This window comes from Vespa velutina, chromosome 5, assembly GCF_912470025.1.
Source record: "Vespa velutina chromosome 5, iVesVel2.1, whole genome shotgun sequence".
Classification (NCBI taxonomy): Eukaryota; Metazoa; Arthropoda; class Insecta; order Hymenoptera; family Vespidae; genus Vespa; species Vespa velutina.
Genome location: NC_062192.1, coordinates 740802 through 764000, shown reverse-complemented (window position 1 = coordinate 764000; position 23199 = coordinate 740802). Strand labels below are relative to the sequence as shown.

Below are 23199 nucleotides of genomic sequence, written 5' to 3'. Positions count from 1 at the left end.
TTAACTTTCGAGCAAACGAACTCTAACCATTCGTTGCTTCCGTGTGCTTTTTGCGTTTCCTCTTTTCCGGTCTAGATATGTATATATGTATATATATATATATATATATGTATACGTATATATATCTTCATTTTCGTTAGTCAAGCGGATTTTGCTTCCGGTGGTTGGTTTAATACGTCCAAACGTTAAATCACGACGAGATCTCATACGGATTCTCTTTTGTACAACGGCTCTTTTCATAATTGATTAGATATACCGCACATTGTATTATACATAATTTCTTGATAATTATATTGTATTGTAATCTATTTTATTGGTAGTATCGATACTGACGTTTATCGGCCCGAATAACATTGTCGATATTAAACATCTCTTGACACATTAATCATTTTAACAAAATTTAGATGGAAACTCACCCAATGTAATATTATGTGCGCTCCTACACCTAATAGACCTAATACAATAGAACGAATAGATGTATACATAAAATATTGTAATATTATTATTATTATTAAATTTAATTTATGGACGTTTTAATTATTAAAACAAAACGCTATTAACCAGAAGTATTATATGATGTACATTAATTACATGAAATTAATTTCCATGTGATAATGTTTTTCTTAATGATTTGAACAATTTCGAAACGGTACACTTCGCCGATGTAGAAAATAATTCAAGAGAAACATTGTATCCGTGGGATTAATTTCCATCGGAACTCTCAGCTTTGCGCTTCATTAAAATACTAAAGTTGGTGGTTGGTCCAACCGGAGAGATCAGGAACGAAGAATTTGCATAATGAAGTATCGACAATGATAATCGCGGCATATAATCGTGTTTCAATTTTGAACATATTTTTTCTTAATTTGTTTTTTTTTTTTTTTTGTTTTCTTTTTCATTTTCCACCCGAAATATAATCGAGTATACGTTCTATGTTTATTGTATTAGCTATTAACACGCTTTTACTCGACGAGCCAGTTATCCGCTCGTAATTTATTCATTTACGTTCCTTTGCGTTCTCGTTTTAATGCTAATTCATAATAGATCATGCGAGAATTGACAGTGACTCGAAAAATTGATTAGTTTGTTCCATTCGACGAATGCATTCTATCCGATACGTGAAAGATTTATTTAACGAGATAGCACGTATAGAGGAGAAAACCATGCTTTTACACTTACTTCGATTACATTTTAATAAACGGATCTTCGTTATTTTTTTTTTTTTTTTTTTTTTTTTTTTTTTTTTTTTTTTCATTTTGTCGTGTCTCTCGTAGATCTGCATAAAAGAGAAAGAATTTGAAATTTTTACGAAATATTCAAAATATTCAGTCTGAATGGATCCACGTCTACTGTGGGGAATACATTTCTTTTAAACGTAGAAAATGAATAGGAAAAAGTTAATAAAAGATTTACCCCCTACTATCCCCGTCCTCCCTTTATGTAACATAGTTTGATCGTAGAGAAGAAAATATATCGAAGTTCGATCGTTCTTGAGAGGGAATATACTTCTCTCAAAAGTCAAGGGTCTAATAAATGTAGGATACATATTTTGTAAGAAATTCGAAGCGCATTGCCGTATATCCTTTCGATTTTTTTTTTTTTTTTCTTTTTTATCTTTCTCTCGTCTTTAACGTAGGAGAAAAGGGAGTTGGAAAGAAGATGATGGAAGAAAGAGAAGAAGGAGAAGAAAAAGACGAAGATGAAGAAGGAGATGAACGTGACGCGACTTTTGAGAAGGAGCGCATCTTATGTCGGTAATTTCGTGTTGCTTACCTGTGCTGCGAACGTCAAGTAGCAGTAGAGTATTTCCTCGAGTTATTTCTTTCCTAAGGCGAGAAAGAAAAGAAATTTTAAACCACCGACGTATATAAGCTCTCTTTCTTTTTCTCTCTCTCTCTCTCTCTCTCTCTCTTTCCCTTTCTTACTTTTGTTAAACATTTCAAAAGAGGTCTCGTACATCGCCGAGCCTGACTCTCTTTTTCCCTTTCCTTTTTTCTTTTTTTTTTTTTCTTCCTTTAACATTAATCCTTTTAAATCGAGTTAATGCATTTATTTATTAATTTTTTTATTCATCCGTAACACATCTTTATCACATTCATCGATATAAAGATATCGAGCGCTCGAGGGGGGTTTGCGTCCGGAATAATTCATGGCTAAGAGGGCTGGTTCGCATCTATAAGGTAAACAGACTTTATCGGCGATCTCGTCGAAGCTTAAACGAGCTTCTACTTTTTCATAAGTCAAACAAAGATGGCGCTGTCAATATCCTCCTAGCTCTTTTCTCTTCTTTTTTTTATCTTGAAGAATTCTTTAACTTTTGTCAGCCAGTATAATTAATATTTTAATATTCGTTATTTTTTCGTTTGAATAAATGTGAATAAGATAAAAAAGGGGCGTTCAGAGAACGAGTCGCTCAAGTATCTGTACTTATATGTTTTATTACACGCACACACACACGCGCGCGTACACGCACGCACACACACACACACATTATATTATATTTATTATGGATAAATTCGCGTGAACTGCAAAAGGATTTATTTTCTTTCGTAAGAGTCAAACTGCTAGTTGTAACGAGCGTGAGATCGCACAAAATCGCGAAAGATTGGAATTCTCGAAAGGGTCGGTATGAGACTGAGGAACGAGAATAGGAGAGTTTGCTTAACGGACGACCGTGGAGAGGTGTGGAAGTGGAGGCAGTTGAGAGAGTTGGTCTTAGAAAGGAGGAGTGAATCGCAGAAGGCAACGCGCCTGTAATTTGCGCTCCGCTTGTTCATAACAATAGCTGTGGATTTCTTGGCATGCAGCGAACTACTGTGTTTGAATATGAACTCGTATAGTCACGCGATTTATAACTGACGTGTTCCAGTTCCGTGTTAGAAGTTCTGCCGTTCCTATCGCCATTCTTCCGATACTTTCGATGAAGGCGACAAGCGATACAAGAGAATCAACCTAGAACAAACTTGTTTCAAATTCAAGCCTTCGACTTGGAGTTTGGTATCGTTTGTTTCATTCATTCGAATGATTTAATTTCTAATTCGCTTTTCGTTTATCCATTTACGAATAGATTTCTTTCTTTCTCGATAACAATGCCTTTTTCCTTTCGATCTTTAATAATAATTGATTGAACAAAAGAATCATTTATATGAAATTCTTAGTTAGCGCGCGGGTCACGGCGCGTCAGTAAATGTATGGGGTTGCCGCAGGATGAAAGTTGGGTCGCCCGAAGGTGGATATAGCTTTTGCCATTGGCTTGACGAGAGAATACGAACGTTTCCGGAAAAAGCCGAGGTACGCTTTAGCTCAGCCGTGGACCATTCGCTCAACACATTCATCGTTTGGCGTGTTCGAGCGCAAGAGAGAGCGCGTGACGTATATAAAAAGGGTGCGTGTGCGCGCGCACGTGCGATTAAGGGAGAAAAAGAGAGGGAGAGAGAAAGAGAGAAAAAGTTCCGTCGAATTTCCATTCGTCAAAAGAGTGTGTGTGTGTGTGTGTGTGTGTATGTGTGTGTGTATGTCTCTGTGTGTGTGTGTGTGTGTGTGTGGGAGAGAGAGAGAGGGATACAAATCCACTTGCGTTCACTCGGTGTCATCGCGAAATTCTCGTTTACTCTTTCTTCTTTTTTCACATTCTTTTTTTATCTTTTGATTCCTTTTGCGTTCGACATCCCTTGTGGTGTTATCGTGGTTCGTGCGAACGTCATCAAACGATAAGTGCCAACAAGAACGACCTTACTCAGAGTTCAGTATCAACCGTCTGACGCTGCACGTTGCATAGATAAAGAGAGAGAGAGAGAGAGAGAGAGGGAAAAAGAGAGAATAGAAGGGAGAGAGAGGGAAACAGAGGGGAAAAAGATAGATATATAGATAAATAAATAGAGAAGGAAAGATATCGTACGATCGTGTCATGTTATTTTCTTCTTGTCTATCCCTTCACCTTCTGTGAAAACATGGTGTCGTGTATGTGTGTTTACTTGTGAAGGTGTTTTCGAAAGGGACGTCAAGTCTCTTTGTCAGAACGGTGTGACGAACGTAAGAGAACGGTTGTACGTGTATTCGAACGTCATAAGCATCAGTTTCTCTATACTTCTTTTTTCCTTTTATCTCTATTTATCTCTATTTCTTCATATTTCTTTCTATTTCTCTCCTTCCTTCTATATATATATATATATATATATATATATACATCATATACAAGCTACAATTCTTCTATTTTAGAGAGAGAGAGAGACAAAGAGAAAGAAAATTCGATTCGAGACATAATCGCCGTAGATGAAAATGACGATAAACCTTTTAATTGAAATTTTCCGCTTTAATTCCTTTTCACCGCGATTGACCTCAGAACTTTAAATCAAAGTCAACTCTTTGATTTTCATTGATAGTATTGAATGTTCTTTATAAGATTCATATATGTAAATATAGAAACTTCATTTTGTTTTTTTAATAAAAATATTCATTAGGTATCCCATTTAAATTCGTAATGCGTAAATCACATTATCATTTACTTAATTGTTAATTGAAATCTATAAAGTAATTTTTATTTAATCATTGATTTATCATGGATTATGATGATATGTTAAATAAATCATTAAAATAAATAGGATTGATGAAATTTGACGAGTTTATTGACGTGATCGGGAATACTTTTAAGTTGAGACAATTTGTATCAAAGTTATAAGTCGATAAGTACCTTACAATTTGTGCTTTTACCGAGTTCATTACTCTTGGCAGAAGATCAATGAAATTTTCAACAGTTTATATCCTTCTCTCTTATTATCTCTTTTTCCTTTTTTCTCCCTCTTTGTCTCTCTCGTTTCCCATTTCTCTCTTTGTTAATAGTCCATCAAACGGGAGTGTTTTAACGAGCGGTCGATGTCGGATGTTTACATTCTCTTTATCCCCGGTTTATTGATTTACCATTGGCATTCGAATGATCTACCATTTATTTTCCAAAAAAAAAAAAAAAAAAAAAAAAAAAAAACAATTTTTTTCTCTTTACCACGCACGTTTATTATTTCAAAAATACGTATGTATATATTTGTTGTATTACATCTCTGAAGATTTTATGATAATATTTACGATTTGTCGATGAAAAAAATTTCTATTTTTTCTACGTACGATCGTTTGTCTTATTTAATAAGTAATTTCCATTTTTATTTATTTATTATTTCCCATATACGTATTGAACGCAATGAAAATTTATTCCACCCTTGACGATAGATTTATTTCAGAACGTTCATTGTAAAGAATTACGTGAGCCGAATATCGTTAAAATACCCATTGAAAGTTATTCGTGGTTGGTAATCAGCGATAACCCGTTATAAAGGGCAATTGGGAACAGAAAGAGGTAGATAGAGAGAGAGAGAGAGAGAGAGAGAGAGACAGAAATGGTACACATGGGAATTGCGGGTCAGTACTTCGCGGAATTGGAGCCAAATTTTGATGGCCCACCGAAAGCCATCGATCCAGCTGTGCGTGCTCGAAAGCTAGTAAGTAAACGATGATTCAGATAGTTCGTCAAAGATATGTGTACGTACTTGTGTGTATGTATATATATATATATATATATATATATATATACATGTATATATATATGTATATGTAGATAGGTATATATGTATCGTTAAATGTTCCACTTATATCTATGCAAAAACTAGCAAAACTGCTTATTTGTTCTTTCTAGAAAAAATTCATATACTCTATAAATTATGTTTAAAAGGAAAAAAACAAAAGAAAAAAGAAGAAAAGCAAAAAGGAGAGAGAAAGTGCACATTATCATTTTTTGTAAGGCAGCATAAAGCAACGTGTCTTCGTAATTTACACGTGGACTATATGCTCCTTGTATAACGTCCCCAATGTATAGATAATGAAAATGAACGAGATAAGCAATTTCGTCGGGAAAGTGCTAAAAATGGAGCTGGTTAATGTTTACGAACGTGTACATTACGGAATTACGCACGAAAAATAGTTTAAATTGTATATTATTTGCATTGGACGATTATAGCATATTAAAAAGAAGATATATATCGTGAAAATATTGTTAGCCATAATTTCATTGATAGAAACGAAATAAAGATAATATCTTTTTGTACGTAGAAACATTTAATTCGTTTTCTTTTTTTTTTTTTTTGTCACCGTTAAAAGTTGTTTACGGTGTTTACGTGTTACAATTTTAAATCGATCGGCATTCAACGTCGTTTTAAACGAGCGAAAACGATGATTAATATGAGCGACAAGTCATTTGTTCGCATACGCAATTGCGCGAGATATAACAGCGAACGGAATTTAATGTCGGTAAACCATTATTGACGTTTCATAAGCTTCTTTGAAATATGGTATTGTATCGTGCCATGTAAAGTATGTTTCGATTATCTTTGGCTTTGAACTCATGAACGTAGTATCGCTGACACAGATGTTCAATGTCTTCAATCAACTATTTCCACAGGTAATTTTATCTAATATTATCAGTGGTCTATTATGTGTATACAACTTAGGTATAGCGATTAATTCGTATAGTTTGAAATGTTAAGTGGTGATGAACAATAATGTATAGAAACATATCGACTCTTTGAAATCGTAGAATTCTCTCTTTGTACGACAGTGCAGCTTCCTTTACTTAGACCCGGTCGATACGGGGATACACCTTAATACTATCTATACGTATATATCTATACCTCTGGTTTCTAGCACGAGAAGGTGCAACAACGTGTTCCTCTATTCGACGTTCTTGGAATATTTCTACGAAAGAATGAGTCAAATGCTTCCGTGTATGTGCTTGGTATGTAATTCGTACGCGTTGGTACGTAGATAGAAAATAAATACTGAAAGAAAAATTTAGATTTTTTTCTTTTTTTTTTTTTTTTTTTTTTTTTTTTTTTTTTTCTTTCTTTTTTTAATTTCTTCCATATAATCGATATCGAATGATTTTAATCGAAGTGGAAACTTACGTCGGATAATGACACTTTTATTGTTTTTCTTCTATAAACGTACATGCATACGTATACATGCGTATATACGTACATGTCTGTACGTATATACCTGTTGGTGGCTATTTTATGTTTTTCCCTCTTTATTTCGACGAGAATAAAATCATGGTTCCCGACACATTGTTTTACCGTATCATTTAACGAGTGTGCCGATTAAAGGGAAGATCTCCTTGGATTATCGTAGCTGTGCGGAAAAAGAGTTCGCCGGCTGAAAATGCATTAAAAAGTTTCCACATATTTATGTGCCTCTACTGTGTATGTGTGTTTGTGCGCGCGCGCGCCCGTATAACCATAAGATGAAAAGGGGAATAACATTAATCTCACTTTATACCGCGTAAGTGGCGACGCTTATCTCCTTTTCGAGATCGATTAAATACCAAAGCGCTTAAGTAAAAGAATCTCTTTTGAGCAACGAAGGAAGAAGAATCCTTTTTTTTTTTCCTTCCTTGGAGCGTATAAATGAAACTGTATGTGATATTTTATGAGGACATTGAGATAATACGAAAAGGAAAATATTCCTTTGTCGACGGATACGATAAAAGTAAATCACTATTGTCGTATTATATCGCATATTTCTTTTTGTTGTTGTCCATAAGATTTATAATACGTTATAAGTATAAGGGATAAAGTGATATCAAGAGAAAAAGAATTTGTATTGTCCGCTGGAAAATAGATATGCAATTCATTCTCTAATCGACTCACATGACGGTATTGAATTTGTTGATGGAAACAAATCTGTGTTCTTTTCTATTTCTTTTTATTCCTTTTAATGGTAAAAAAAAAAAAAAAAAAAAAACCTTAAAAAAAGCTTAAAAAAAAAAAAACAAAAAAAAAGAAAAAAATCCGCGCTATTTCGGCGATCTCAAAAAGATTGCACTCATTGCCGAGAATTGGAAAAGTCCGAGAGTACCATTTCGAGACAAGTGGTCCCTGTCGCCCGAATGCAAGCGGCTTATCGTCTTCATCCGTAGAAGGATGATGACGGCTCGCTTCAAGAGGATTGAATTCGATTTTCGTAAAGAAACGAGGGAGAGAAAAGAGGATTCTTCTTGCAATTGGAGGAGACTCTAGTGATGACGCCTATATAGCCTATGTCGTACTCTGTCTGGGTTGCGTCTCTGGTCTCTCCCTCGTGACACCTTGGAGAAAAAAAAAAAAAAAAGAAAAAGAAAACAAAACAAACAAGGAAAAAAAAAAAGAAAAAAAGAAAAAATAATATTTATGTCTCCTCGACTATCATCTTACTCCTTCAACTTTATTTTTTTTCTTTTTCTTTTTCTCTCTCTCTCTCTCGCTTTCTTTCCTTTCTTTCTTCATGGATTTTTCCATCTCTGTTACACGTTTAAACCTAGTCGACGAGCGAAGGTAGAGCACTCGAAAGGAGTGCTCTTGACACCCCGTTCTACGTAATACACCTTGATACTACTTACTACACTATACCTCGTTCTACATATGTATACTCCAAGTCACTCGTATATACTTATCGAACGAGTTTCGAGTAGGTATACCTAACTGCGTGCCTACGTACGTATACGTTAAGTAAACATATTTAATTACGGTGATTCTACGTATCGTGATCGATAAGGGAAATTTTCTTCGTGGTTTATTATCGCGGACGACCGCTTTTTCATTTTCCTTCGTTCGACTTATCCCCATGTATTTATCCTTGAAGAAAAGTAAAATAAATCTCTTTTATTCGTGAATGAATAAAAGTATAGAAAGAATGTTGAGGGGGTGGGGGGAGGGGAAAGAGGCATTTTAAATTATCAAGGTTTTTATTGAGAGGTAAATTATCGATTAAAAATATTAATAGCTATTTGTATTTCGCGCTTTATAATAAAGTTCGCGTTGAATGTCGCCGAAAGGGTGGGCGTTTCAATCTATTGGAAAATCTATTGAAAGAATGGAATTTTTATTTCGTATCTGAAAATCAAAGAAAAAGAAAACAAAAATCATTCTTCTAAATGGAAATAAAAAAGGGAATGGGATTGTTTGTCACAAATGGATATTTGTTTTTGTTTTTTTTTTTTTTTTTTTTTTTTTTTTTTTTTTTTTTTTTTTTATACGGGAACAAATATAGATACAGATCATTTTTGATTTTATTAAATTTATTTTGAGCGCTGTCAGATGCAAAAGAGAAAAAAGAGGAAGAAGAAAAAAAAAAAGAAAAAAAAAAAAGAGAAACGGAATTCAGTAGTAGAAAAAAAATTATACATATATTTATATATATATATATATATATATATCGATATTTTTGGATATATTTGGATATGTTATTATTAACTTTACGATCGTTCCGCAGGTGGGCATGGAAAGAAGAGACATGATCTTAACAGCAGTATTTGGAACAGTCGGAGCTTTAGCAGTGATCGTTGCATTGGGTTTGGCAGTGTGGTTCTATCTTCGTGCGAGAAAATCGAAACAGCGCGATGACGATCTCGAGGATCCGAATGAGCACAGCGACAGTGGTACTGGCCATCCAACGCAGTCAACGAAAAAGAACGGTTTCTTAAATCTGAAGACATGTCTTATCAGCACAAAAACCCTTGGGTAAGCTATCTCTTTCTTTTTCTTTCTCTCTCTCTCTCTCTCTCTCTCTTTCCTTCGCCTGTCTATCTTTTTCGTGAGAAACTCGTTTCTCTAATCTTCTTTTAATTCATAGAAAATTAGGAAGGTCGAGGCCGAAGACGAGGGCTGTCAACGTGGCCTCGTTTCACGACTCGCGGAAATGATTACATCGTTATCAGACTCTCAGTCACTCTTTGCAGCCAAATTTTTATTAATCACTTTTTGTTCATTAGGATTTATGACACCCAGGGACGAGTTTCTTCCTCGTTTTTTATTCAATGTTAAATGAAAATTAAATTTCTATAGACCCAAGTTATACAACGTCGAGCAAAGCATAAATGAGATATCGAGTATCTCGTTAGAAGTATCTGATTAGAAAGGGATGTGTTTATGCGCGTAGGAGACTTCGTTAATGAATTATCAATTTTTACGTAATAATTGTTTTATTCGTCGTAAGAAGACGATAAAATTTCTTGTTTATTTCTAATTAATTCCATCATTATTTTAACGACAAAGAAATACAATAATTTTAACTTTTGAAGTACAAAACAAAACAAAAAAAAAAGAAAAAAGAAAATCAAAGTATCATTATTCGCAGTTGTTAACTTAACTCGCTGGATAAAAGTCAATGTTCCTGCGTAGTAAGTTACCGACTGTGTTTGAGTAAAGAGTTATCGGTAAATCGTAACTTTCTACATTGCCGACGATAGGATAAAAGTTTCTTCCTGGCTGATAACTCATAGAGATGATTTTGTTTGTCCTTGGTAAAAGGAATTTTTTAATAAATCTGCATTTACTTGGAGGGACCTATCTTTTCCTTCGTCAGTAATACGATTAATTAGAAAAAATTTTTTTTTTTTAAATATCTACGAATGAGATACAAGTAAGAAGAGTGATTTTGCGAAAAGAAATTCGTAAATTTTGAATGAATCGAAAAAAAATATGATTGTTATGATATGATACTAGGCGTTATGATAGGTCATTGAACTTCCTTTGATTCAGAATATTTTAAGAAAAATAATATAATTTCATTTCAAAAATAAAATAAAAAAAATTCAATGATAATATCAATATCGTTCGAAGCACAAAATTAGATATTTAATTGAAATTTAAACTTTTCTTGCAACATAATACGTAAAACTATCGTATCTCTTTTTATCCTGAATGATTTAACGTGATAAAAAATTAATTGGACTATCAAGTGGCATCTCTTTTACCGTGAACGAATGCGTCTTCCGTATCCGTGAACAACTTCGTTCGTTGATTCAATCACATTCTTCCCTTTGATTGGATTTTATTCGATTTACACCTTCTTTTATATTTCCTATCTCTCTTTCTCTTTCACGAAGACTCTTTTACTGGCATCGCAGTAAATACTATCGCGTCAAGTTTTTCAAATGTTTTCCTCGTATCGTCTTTGTTCTCATTTTTCTTGGAAAAACAAGCACCATTCGACTTGTTGTTGTCAGAAAATTTCACTTTGAAAAACATACGAAATTTAACCTTGATCCTGAATATTTAGGTTAATTTGATAGAATCGTATCGAAGGATAAGGACAAATAAAAAGCATCGACGGATATAACTTTGATGCACGTTGCATTTACTCGAAGGAGAATCGTTTCGCTGTACTTCCCTGTATTTCCCAAAGGATCTGAAAATTTATCGAAAGATAGGCATGTGTGGTTTTCCCGTGTCCTTAAAATCCATCCTTGAAATTTACCTTCTAATCCTTTTACTCTCGATATACGCGTCGTATTATCCACTTTTTTTTACGTTTACCTACCACATGGATTTACTCTCCTAACACTTTTATAGCTTTCACCCTTATCGTTTAATTCTTTTACCAATGAAAGAACGAAAGGATACGATACGATACGATATATTATTTATATATGTATATGTATATGTATACGTGTGTACGAACGATTCTTTAAAGAGTAGGATGTCCACCAAGGGATATACGATAAATAAAACTACCCTTATCGCATTACCGTTAGATGCGTTCTGGAAAAAGAGAACATTTTTTTTCTTCCTTCTGTCCCTTCGTTCTCTACTACTATTTTTTTCTTTTTTATTTTTTTCTACTATTCCTTTTTGTTTTCTTCATTACGCCGACCGCTTATCTTTCACATTTTTTATACAGCCCGTCATAGATAATTTGTGAATCGAACATTCTCTCTTCCAGTAACACTGGCACCAATGAGAGAGAGAGAGAGAAAGAGAGAGAATGTTCGAGGAGAAAGAATCTCCTCTCCTTTCATTCTATGGTGATGGAACACAACGAGAGAAAAATCCATTATGGAGCGAGGTCTTCACAATGCTTTTCCCCCACCTCGTTTTTTTCCTTTCCCTCATTTCGTTCGCATTTATTTCACAATTGCATTTAAACTATCCCCATCTTGCCCCCCCCCCCTCCCGCATTGACTGTTCATGAAACATCTCAAAGGATTTTTTCTTTCTTCTTCTCCCTCTTTCTTCTCTTTTAGTCTGGCAAGTCGCTCTTTCAGATATATAATATCCAAAAATACATCAGAGATACGTTTGCCCATGACAAATAGTCTCCGTGTATCAAAAAGTCTTTCTTCTTTTTTTGTTTACTTTCCTTTTAATTCAAAATTATAGATCTGTGTCGGCTTGAATTATACAATGAAACTTGATTTCCTTCGCTTTATATATCTCTTTCATTCGTTCATGCTTCTCACGGTGATCGATTGATTTTTTTTCCAGATTTTTCTCATCCTCTTCTCTTTTCCTCGTTTTCTTTTTTTTTTTTTCTTCTTTTTCTTTTTTTATTTCATTTTATTTTTCCCTTTAGAACAACCCCCTTCTTTAAAATTCAGCACACGAAAACGTTCTTCCAAGTTTTCCGCTTTAACCGTCGAGAAGGACGTGGTCTCGTACGCTAGCATATCGTCGAGAGAACGAAAGAGAGGGGGAGAGAATGGGAGAGGAAGAGAGAGAGAGAGAGAGAGAGAATGATCACGAGATGTTCCACGACTTGAGGTGAAAACAATGGAAGCAGAAATAGAAAACTGTCTGTCAATGACCACACAATCGCGCTTACTCGCGTGTGCTCTCGACGCTTTGAACGTGCACACACATGGAGACATCTTTCAAGATTTTCCTCTCCCTGTCTGTCTCTTTCTAACTTCAATCTTTTGTCAGTACTTTCTCTCTCTCTCTTTCTCTCTCTCTCTACCTATCTATCTACCCCCATCTCTCATAGCACTTCACTGTTCCCGCCATTTCTAAATTTTTCTCATGACTTTGCTTCCTGCGACGTGTCGGAATTCACGCGAATAATATTTTTCGATAGTCAGCTGAAAACTGTGTGTGCCACGATTCATAAAACTTTTCTTTTTTTTTTCTTCTTCTTCTTTCTTTTCACGAAGATTAATGAAATAACTTTTGCAAATGACTCCATCTCCCGTTGTCCTCCATCAATTGTATGTTGACAATTCTGATATACGTGGTAGTACGTGTAAGTATGATTGTACTATGCAATTACAAAGTTGCATTGAAACACAGAGAAGCCATTTCTCGGTATAAGAAGGTGGAAGAGAGAGAGAGAGAGAGAGAGATGGGCTACTAACTCTTGGTCATAAACAAGCCTGTAATCTCAAACTTTCCCAATATTATCGTAAGTAATTAGACCATCGCTTCGGGTGTCGACAAGATTTCTTAAACGATTACTGCTTCCTCTAGCGAAGCCATTCAAATATTTCCTAATTATAAACTGTGGTGGTAGCTCGGGGCTTTATTCGCGAGGCTTTTGCCCGGAGATGCGAAACAGCGTTGGTGCTTTTAAAATAATAACGTGGAGAGTTGCGAGAGCAAAGATAATACAAATAAATAAAAAAGGAAAAAAAAAAAGAAAGAAAAAACAAGAGAAACAAAAACAATTGTCAACGATATGACACAAGTTGAAATCCTTTCGTTCGTTAGTTTGTTTGACTTTCTATACCTTTTTGTATAAACAAGTGTTGAAAAAGTTTTGTTTTTGGCATCGAGTGAGTAACGAAAGAGATAACCAGACAAATAGGTGGTGTAGATAGGTGATATAATATGTGTATATATATATATATATTTCTTTTTTTTTTTTTTCAATAATTTTATTTATGTACCGTATCGTTGCTTTGAAAATTATCGCCAAAAGTATTTTTATCAGGAACGTCCGTCATTCATGGAGAATGAAAATCTTGACAATGGCACATGTTTAATGTTTGGATGCATACTGTCAAGCAGGCCATTTTCCAGCGGAACGAGCAAAATGATTATGTATTTAATGTCACTCAATGGAAAATAAGTTTCTCTCTCTCTCTCTCTCTCTCTCTCTCTCTCTCTCTCTCTCTTTTGTTTCTTTCTCTTGTACATCTTTTTTTTCTCACTTACTCTGACCCAAGCCACCCTATTCTCGTGAATTTCCCGATTACCCGGACTTCCACTTTCGCAAAGTTTCCTATTAAAGAAGGATGCTAGCCAGAACATTGTTGGACAAAACATACCACACAACTTTAGATTCGATCTAACCAAGGAATTATTTAATTTTAACCGTTATACTTTGCTATGAGAAAATTTTGAGTTTACCTATCTAGGATAGACGTTAAAAGAGACTAAAAGAATTCTAGAATGCCGCAGTAACATTGCCCAGATGCGACATCTCTTTGGCAACTTTCCAAACCTTTCTCTCTTTCTCACTCTCGATTTTTCTCACCCTCTCCCTGTTTCTCTCTCTCTCTCTCTCTCTCTCTCTCTCTCTCTTTGTCATTTTCTTTCTTTCCTTGATGAAATCAAGATTATCCAATTAAAACGGAGTAGCGATTTATCGGTGAGTTATTTCTTTTCCTATTGCTCAGTGATATGAGTACAAGTTTCGTGCTTGTTGAGTTTTTTTTTAATCTCTTTTTCTCTCTCTCTCTCTCTCTCTCTATCTCTCTCTTTTCCGTGCGCTAGCGATAACGCGTACAATTTTGGAAGCAATATACTTTCCAAGATATTATTAAAAAGTTATTACTATGACGAACATAACTTTTACATTTCCATTTGCAACATTAAAAAAACTTTTTCACTATTTTTCTTTTATATCACTTTATATCGTTTTTTTTTTCTTTCTTCTTGTTTTCTCTTTTTTTTTTTCTTTTCCTTTTTTGCTTCTTTTTAAAATACCACCGGTATTATCGTTAAAAGAGGGATAATAACATCGTGGTTCGATGTATCACGAGCCTTCGGTATCCTTTCCTCCTTCGTCTTTTGCTTTTGTTTTTTATTTTTTTATTTTGTTTTGTTTTTTTTTTTTTTTATTTTATTTTATTATTATTACTTTTTTTTTTTTCCTTCATTTAGACGTATACGAAGTAGACATTATGCAAAGGGTGGGCAGCAGCATTTATTAAGGGCGAGACAACAAAAGCTGGATAAAAATGAAAGAGAAACTGGGACGATCATCGTCGTGGCCATAATGCAGACCCTTTCACATCCCCTTTTCTTGTTTCTTCATCGTCTTTACCTCTCTTTATCTTTCACCCTATCTATCTCTATCTATCTTCTTTACATTTTCCTTGCGTTAGAGGATACATCAACGAGACAAGTAATTCGTTTATATATCACGGTTGAAAATCGTAACGATATCACGAATTTGTACTTTTGATAATACGAATGCATGCTGACGTTTCAGTACGCCGCACTGATTATCCCAATTCGTCCGTTACCGTTCTGAATTTTCAGATAGCGATAGCAGGAGAATAGGGAGTGGATGAGGTGAGTCGACAAGGGGGGCGGGGGTGAGGTTGCAGACTGATTTCAGGCAAGGGTTGGCGCGAGGTGGCGGGAGGGCTTGGCGAGAGGGTTGGTAAAGGTTTGTAGAGACGGGTAGAGGCGTTGAAAGGGTAGGAAGGCGTGGGTCCGGCAATTTCGAGCAGTCGCTTAACGCTTTCACGATGGGATAATTGCGGCATAAAATTCGCTTAGCTGGTCGATCGAGGGCACACAAATACGAAGGCACACGGTCTGCTGTCTACTTTCTCGCGATTCAGCCGTTTCTCATTTTCTACACCAGCCAAGCGTAATCCATCGAAGCGTTCTCAATCGACGGATCAAGCGACGGTAAGATCCTACCTACCGATACGTGCCGGGTGTGATGTAATTTTCTTCGAGGTTTGAGATTCGGTCAGTCGACCTTTTTACGTGGACGACCTTGCTATATCTCCTGTCCTTGTCTCTCTTATACTTATTCGTTCTGATTCTGGTCTTCTCTCTCTCTCTCTCTCTCTCTCTCGTTCTCTCTCTCTCTCTTTCCCTCTCGCGCGGTCTCGTCTAGCTTGCTAGAGAAGTGGGTATGGAAGGATTGATCCTCTAAGCAGCTGCGCAGTCGACGCGAGCCAACGTTACACTGGGGTTCTAATTATCTCGATGGATACGGTTTTCGTGACTTTCGTTGTTACGAATGCTCCTTTGTTTTAATTCTCCATAACTGATACTTTTTTCCTTGATAAAGGATCATCCTAACGAGTTATTTTATAATTACACGAAGGAACAAATATATTCTCCTTTTATCAACGTACATATATACGTAACAGATATAAAATGGAATTTATAGCACTTAAATAGAAAGAGAGAGAGAGAGAGAGAGAACACCCATCACTCCTGTAGTTAACTCGACGATACGACGATGGTAACGTTACGTCGTTTAGTAAAAGGCTAATCAATTTGACGTAGCGGGTGGTTAATTGAACACGTAAGGGGCTAACGATGTTAACGTCTCGACGGATAGGGCTCATGCAAAACGGATGGCGACGATTAAATCGTCTCCTTACGGAACGTCCGAGATCCTCGTAATAGGTACGTGTGAATCGATTCGTCGTTAATTTTCTTAGTTATCTCAACCAAGTGAGAATATTTCTCATATTTGTTTATTAATAAAGTTAAAATTATACGTAGTCACGCAGGAATATAATCATGTTGACCGATTATTTATGTCGGTCACGGAAAAGATAACTCGACATCGAGATGATATTTTTGTTTTCTCCTTTTTCACACATACGTACATACATGTCACACAAAACAGAGACACACACACACACATATATATATATATACCAGTAACATATATAAATATATATATATGTATATATATACCTGTATAGAGACAAACACTAAGAACCTCCTTCCCTCATACCGCGCCCGTTTCCCTTTCTATTTTTCTCCTCTCCTTGTTTCTCCATTTCCCTCGGTCGCCGGCTGAGTCCCTATTGTACTACGATCGATATTCAAGTGGAAGGGAGAAACGATAATATAAAAGACGAAGAATACGCACTAAAATAGATACTCATCCTCTCACCCTCTAACCCATACTAGTAGGATCGTTATCGAACTTTTATAAAATTCGCGGAGACACAATGATGGCCGGTGGTGGAAGTAATTATCGTTCAAAGAGCAATACGAGATAATGAGTCCCTAACATATACACAGTCAATATTTATCAATGCATCCTTGTAAGAAAATAATTACTTCCGTTCCAATTTTTCGCAGGACTATTCACTCAGCCTCTCCTCTAACTTCTTTCTCTTCGTCTTTCGTTTCGTCGTTGTAATAACAAATTCGTGATATTTGTTCGAACGAAAATACTTCTCAAACCATTCTCCTCTCTATCTATCTATCTATCTATCTATCTATCTATCTGTCATCGTGTTCTCGTCGTTTGAGTCTTCTTTTTTTTCTTTCTTCCTCTCTTCTTCTTCTTTTTTCTTTTTTTTTTTTTTTTTTTCGAAAAAGTCTCGTTTGACAATCGTTCTAATGCCACTCGACATTCGACCCGAACCACCTGATTTTAGATCTCCTAACCGTGTTCACGTAAGTCTCTCATTTTGTCGAACTTTAGAGAATCCTTTTTAGACAGCTATCGAAAAACTATCGAGGAAAAAAAGGCAAAAAAAAAAGAAAAAAGAAAAAAGAAAAAAGAAAAGAAAGATGAAAAATGAGAAATATTGAACGGTTAATCCACGTCTCTATGAAGAATTTTTTAATTCTTCGTAGGAGAAAACACTTTCTTGTTCATGTAGGTTCGATATTGGCAATTTGGAGGTTGTGTAAAAATAAAGAATCGATCGATGGGGAAACACTTCGTTCGCGTAGGTAAGTGAATCAGGTGGTTCTTAATTTGCACGAAGGAGCGAAAATTTGTCCCCGTGTAAATTTATTTTCAAGCGGACTAGAGACTACTCGTTTCTACCCAGCTGTCCTCCAGCACTTTGCAACGAAATAAAGGGAGAGATCCGTAAAGTAGTTTGTCGTTCCTCGGAGAGGAGGCATGGGAAGAGAGGGGCGAGGAAGAGAGGAAAGGAGGAAGGGAATATAACTGGTGCAGTACCGTCGGATTACATCGGATATCCTATGCTGTATATTCAATTTACTTTCCTCATTCTCCTTCTCTCTTTAGAGCTTCTCCATTTATTCGTCCAACCAATATCGAAGCTTTTCATATTCAAGGTGCTATTCGACTTTGCGCGGTTTCTTCTGAAATTTTTTACGTACAATGTTCCTACCTAGGTACTACTAATCTCGCGAGAGTAAGAGAGAGAGAGAGAGAGAGAGAGAGAGAGAGAGGGAGAAAGGGAGAGAGATAAAAAATTCGTTCGGCTTATTGCGATGACAGCTTTGAAGAGTTTATTTTTCGTGGCGTACCGAGGCGTAGTCGATATGGATAACAGGGTATGAGGGAAAGATAATTTTACGCCGATAGAATTATAAAGGATTTTTGGATTATATCTTTTTTTTTTTTTCCTTTCTCTTTTTCCTTTTATATCCTTAAAATCCATTTGAAAAAACTCACGATGAAACGAATGACGAATCGTATCTTAAAACGTAGGTTTATTCGATTTGAATTTCTCTCCCTTTTTATTTGCATTTTTTGTTTCCCTCGTTTCTTTCTGTTTTCTTTCTTTCTTTTTTTTCTTTTTTTCTTTTTTTTTTTTTTCCTTATTATTACTATTATTATAGAAAACGTGTGATTATACGATTTCTTTCGACGATAGTCGTAAAATATTTTCAAATAAAAACGTGTTTCCTCGGAGCTTATAAAAGTCGTTTAGAAATATTGACATATATATCGTACGAAATTGAGAGATTTCGATAATACGGAAAAGAGTTCGTGCTATTCGTGTAAAAACGCACAAGCTTGAAGCGTTTGGCCGTCGAATATATATATCTTACAATAAAGCTTACAACATTCGAGCGCGGTCGGATGGAAAGAAATCTTATTCTTTTCTAGGAGCGCGGAAAATATATTTCCTCTCTCACGTGTCCGTTCTGCGAGAAACTTATGAATATGAAGATCGTTGAACAAATATTTCAAAAAAATTTGTTTAACCTTCTTCAAGCATTATCTCGAATCGTAGATAGTAAACTGATTTAAATCCGACGATTCAAATTTTTATATGTCTCGTACATTGTTTAAAACATTTATTTAAAGTAAAAGTATTATAAAATAACGTGACCTTGCGTATAGATATAACTATCTTAAAAGATATTAGTTTATTCGATTATTCATCTAATAGAGGATTCTCCTTCGTTATAACGATTCATTATCGTATCTAAGAGTACTTCGAGTGATTTGCTTTGATGGATCCAGGAAGATGGATGGAATATATGAGAATTCTCGAGTACCAGTAGCACGTAGCTTAGATATATCTTTCCGTGCTTGGAATTCCGTAGGCTCGCCCTAATGAAATTACCGCGGCTTTTGTGTGGCAGATATTAGACGAGACGCGTGCCCCGAGCCCAATTTTGCGTTCGTTCTACCGTCAGGATTAATTTTCTATTTAGCGCCGATTTTCATCGAGCCGCGTTATTTGAATCGCGTTTACTTTAATTCTCAATTTCAATTTCTCGATCGTTCGTGCGTGAAATTTAATAAACTGTGAAAATGATCAAAGAAAAACCTCATTTATTTTACTTTATCTCATCTCGTTGATCGGCTAATTTGCTTTCCCCCTTACGTCAGATTCAATTCAGACACAAAGGTGAATGGATTCGAAAGTTTACCTTTCACTGAACATTCAGGCCAGCTTATCCGTGGAAATGAGGAAAGAGATTGTCGAAAGTCAAATTCTAACTCGTTGTTGTAGGCCTATATCGAATGTTACTTCCGATGCGACCCTGATCTTCAATTTACCGAATTAGATCTTTTGGAGTATTTTATATTTTACACGGTAAAATGTCATTTTTGATTTAACGATATCTTTTTTTTAATCAACTTTGTACTATTAATTTATTTATTTATTACTATTACTTTATCAATATTTTCAAACGGAAAAAAATAAAGTGAGCAAGAGAGAGAGAGAGAGAGAGAGAGAATTTCTAATACTTTTCAAAACAATAAAATAAAACTTGGTACGTAGAAAATATCAAGTGACGTTATCCAAGGAATTTTAGTTTTGTGTTCACGTTCTTTCTAGAGCATACTCATCCCCCTTCTCATTTTCTCTTTGTACGCGCGTATACCTTATACTATGGCAGGAAGCAGTAGGTGTAAATCATGAATGATACGGGGTGTTACCCGTTGATGTAGAGGATGTGGGAGAATGTATACGTCCTCAAACTCTGCATGCCGATACGGTTGATGCATGGTACAAGCTCATGTGACATATTTATGTGCTGTTTATATATGTGCGTGCATGTATATATATATATATAAATATATATACATATATTATACATATACATATATTATATACATAAACGTATATATCCACGTTTACGTACGTATATGTTTGCAATACATGTATTTACATATATATTACGTAAGCGGGAAGAATTAATTAAGGTCGAGGTCCGAGCTTTTTAAACAAATTATATTCGTATCTCTTTTCACAGTCCACGGCACGCATTAGCGGTCGTTGTATAAATATTCCTAAAGATTCGTATTTTAGAGCATTCTCTATTATATGTATGCGTTATGTTCTTGTCATTTTACCTTCCTCGCCGTTATAAATCAAGATGTAAATTATCATTTTAGGAAATTTTGCATTTTCTCTCTTTCTCTTTCTCTTTCCATTTCTCCATTTTCTTCTATCTACCTATTCCTATTTCTCTCTCACTTTCTATATCCATATCTACCTCATAGAGATGAATAAAACGCTGGAGCGGCAAATTAACTTGTAATTTCGTACTAATAATATTATAGTACTGGCATAGAGAGTAAGAAACCTATAACGAAATGACATATTTGAATTTCTTTCGATCTGCTCGATTTTTACCTTTGTCTCTGTCAACCAATTAATTTCTTCTCTTTTTTTTCTCTCCCTATTAAGACCCGAGAAAACTTCATGTCCCTTTCACCACGTTTTTACTCTCGTTGTATAAAAAGAATTTAATGGGCTATTTTCCTCTTCTTATTTTCCATTGAATTTTTATTTCTCCATATGTCTGTTTCTCTCTCTCTCTCTCGCGCGCGCGCTCGCTATTTCCCCCCTCCCTCCTCTATTCTTCCGTTTTCAAAAAGACCATTCCTCCTCCGCACGTGATTTTTCTCTCTATTTTTTTAACTCCATTATTATCATCATCGTTTTGTCTATCGATTTTATTCATTCTGTCCCGAGTGTTGCTTGTGCCCGTTCAAGATCTACAAACCGCGACCCTTTCATACTTCACCAAAGGGAAATCCAAGTACGGTCGTTACGAGGCGAATAAATAAATTATTCAGGAGCATGAATAGGTGTAGAAAAATGACGTTATGGAAGAGAAGAAATAAGAATTAGAGGAGAAGAGTGGTGGTTACGGGGTTGTTCCATGAATTTCGTTACGCCTGACAGGGTGCCAATTGGAACCGGGCCAAGTAGTCAAATGTTTCGCAGCACTTAAACCAGAGAAATGCAACAGATGCATCCACTTGTTACGTTGCGTTGCTATAACCGTCTGCTCTATCCAGCTTCTTTTACAGTTTTCATCGTAATTTGCCGGTTCCCTTCAATGCCGGATCTAGGTCTTATCGCGTCCCTTTTCTTTATTTTCTTCGTTTCACGACTCGCTTACTCGTGCAATACGCGCTACGGATTCGACCGAGTTAGACGAATATTAGTTATCGAAAATCGATCGGGTGCAACCCGTTGGACGAGGAATAATCTTAATATCGTAAATCTCTCATCGTTAGATCGAGTACGAGTCGTGTTATTTTCATGTGGGGAAGGAAGATGTGCGCCATTTTTGCACAATTGTAAAAAAAGTTGATTACTTTTAGTAGTCGCTTTTTCTTTTTTTCTTTTTTTTTTTCTTTTTTTTCTTTTTTCTTAATTTTTAACCAGAGGCCATCTTCGACCCGACAAAAGTGTATATTCTTTTATATATTTTGGAGATTACTACGTTACGCGAGAGGGTAAAGATTTTCTTTCGATGTATCGATACATAGTGATAGGGTTGATCGTAAACTAATAAAAGTCCCCTTTTTTCTTTTAACTAAGCTCTTAACGTGATTTCAAGGCGAAGTTACGACTCTCGACGGATTTCCGATATATTATCAGACATATTTATCTTGTTCCGAATGTTCTATTAGAAAAAGTGACTTTTTATTTGCTATAAATAAAAAGCGAATGTGAAGAAATATGAAAGAGATGTGAAAATATAGATTTTATTTCGAAAGATAATTCATTATTTCTTTGTGGAGAGAAAAGTGAGACGTGATCATTTTTACAAGTTCACCATAACGAATACGTATCTGTCAGTTTTCTTGGAAGTTCTTCTTAAAGTTTATACCTTTACTTCAAAAGTATATATTGTGTCCACGTTGAAGATAAAATCCTTTCACACTGAAGCTCGCTTTTATTCCCAACGAGATATAGATATCGTAAGGATCGTTTGCGGGGGAAAAAGTAATTAGTAGGTAAGAGGTTCTACGTAATAAGGATGAAGAAAATTAGATAAAAGAATGCTCTCTTTAAACTGGACTCTCTTGTCGTCGTCGTCGTCGTCGTCGTCGTCGTCGTCGTCGTCGTCGTCGTCGTTTATCAATTTTAATTTCAACAATTTTTCCTCGAAACTAATGCAAAACGAAAAAAGAAGAGAAAAAAAAGGGAAAGAAAATCAAATCGATTTTTGAACGGAAGAATTTTTCTTTTTTTTTCTTTTTCGTTAGAAAAACTTTTCTATGACAGTCTTCAAAGAGGAAGGGTAGAAAACGAAAAAGTGAGGAAGGAAAAAGTGAGCCGAGGGAAAAGAGACAGACGTTTCGTTATTGTTCAAGAAAACTCCTATGAAAATTCTGGAAGAATAATGGAAGAAAGAGGAACATGATCGAGAAAGTATTTTTAACGGGGAAGAGAATAGAGAAACGATACGAATAAATTATAAAACAGAGTTTCTTTAGTTACAGAGACACGAATGAAATGATAACAAGGGGTCTCGTAGTTTTTCGCGAGAAGGAAAACAGGAACGATAGTGGTAAACTATGTTTACCTATATCACCTTCGGTGATATTGATCTACTCTCTCCCTCTCTCTCTCTCTCTCTCTCTCTCTCTCTCTCTCTCTCTCTATATCGTTCTCTCACTCGGTCTTTGCCTGTCTATACTCACAGACGTAGTCTCACACATTGTTTGACATTGGAAGGTAACGAACGTTCAAAGAACGTAGTAAACAAAACTTTCTCGCTTATCTTC

General features: G+C 35.5%; 1 protein-coding gene across 12 annotated transcripts in view; it reads left to right on the top strand.

Moving 5' to 3' along the window:
- Positions 1-23199, top strand: part of LOC124949489 (synaptotagmin-7) — a 112048-nt gene that overhangs the window by 23363 nt on the left and 65486 nt on the right. For 5 of the 12 annotated variants that reach the window (XM_047494603.1, XM_047494600.1, XM_047494604.1 and 2 more), the window contains one exon: positions 9289-9536. In XM_047494603.1, coding sequence (XP_047350559.1) covers positions 9295-9536 — 242 coding nt within the window. In that variant the 5' untranslated portion in view covers positions 9289-9294. Of the gene's footprint in view, positions 1-1733; positions 1755-3192; positions 3292-5022; positions 5490-6373; positions 6446-6687; positions 6779-9288; positions 9537-23199 lie in introns of those variants that run through there. The other 7 variants (XM_047494593.1, XM_047494592.1, XM_047494594.1 and 4 more) reach the window with 6 other exon arrangements.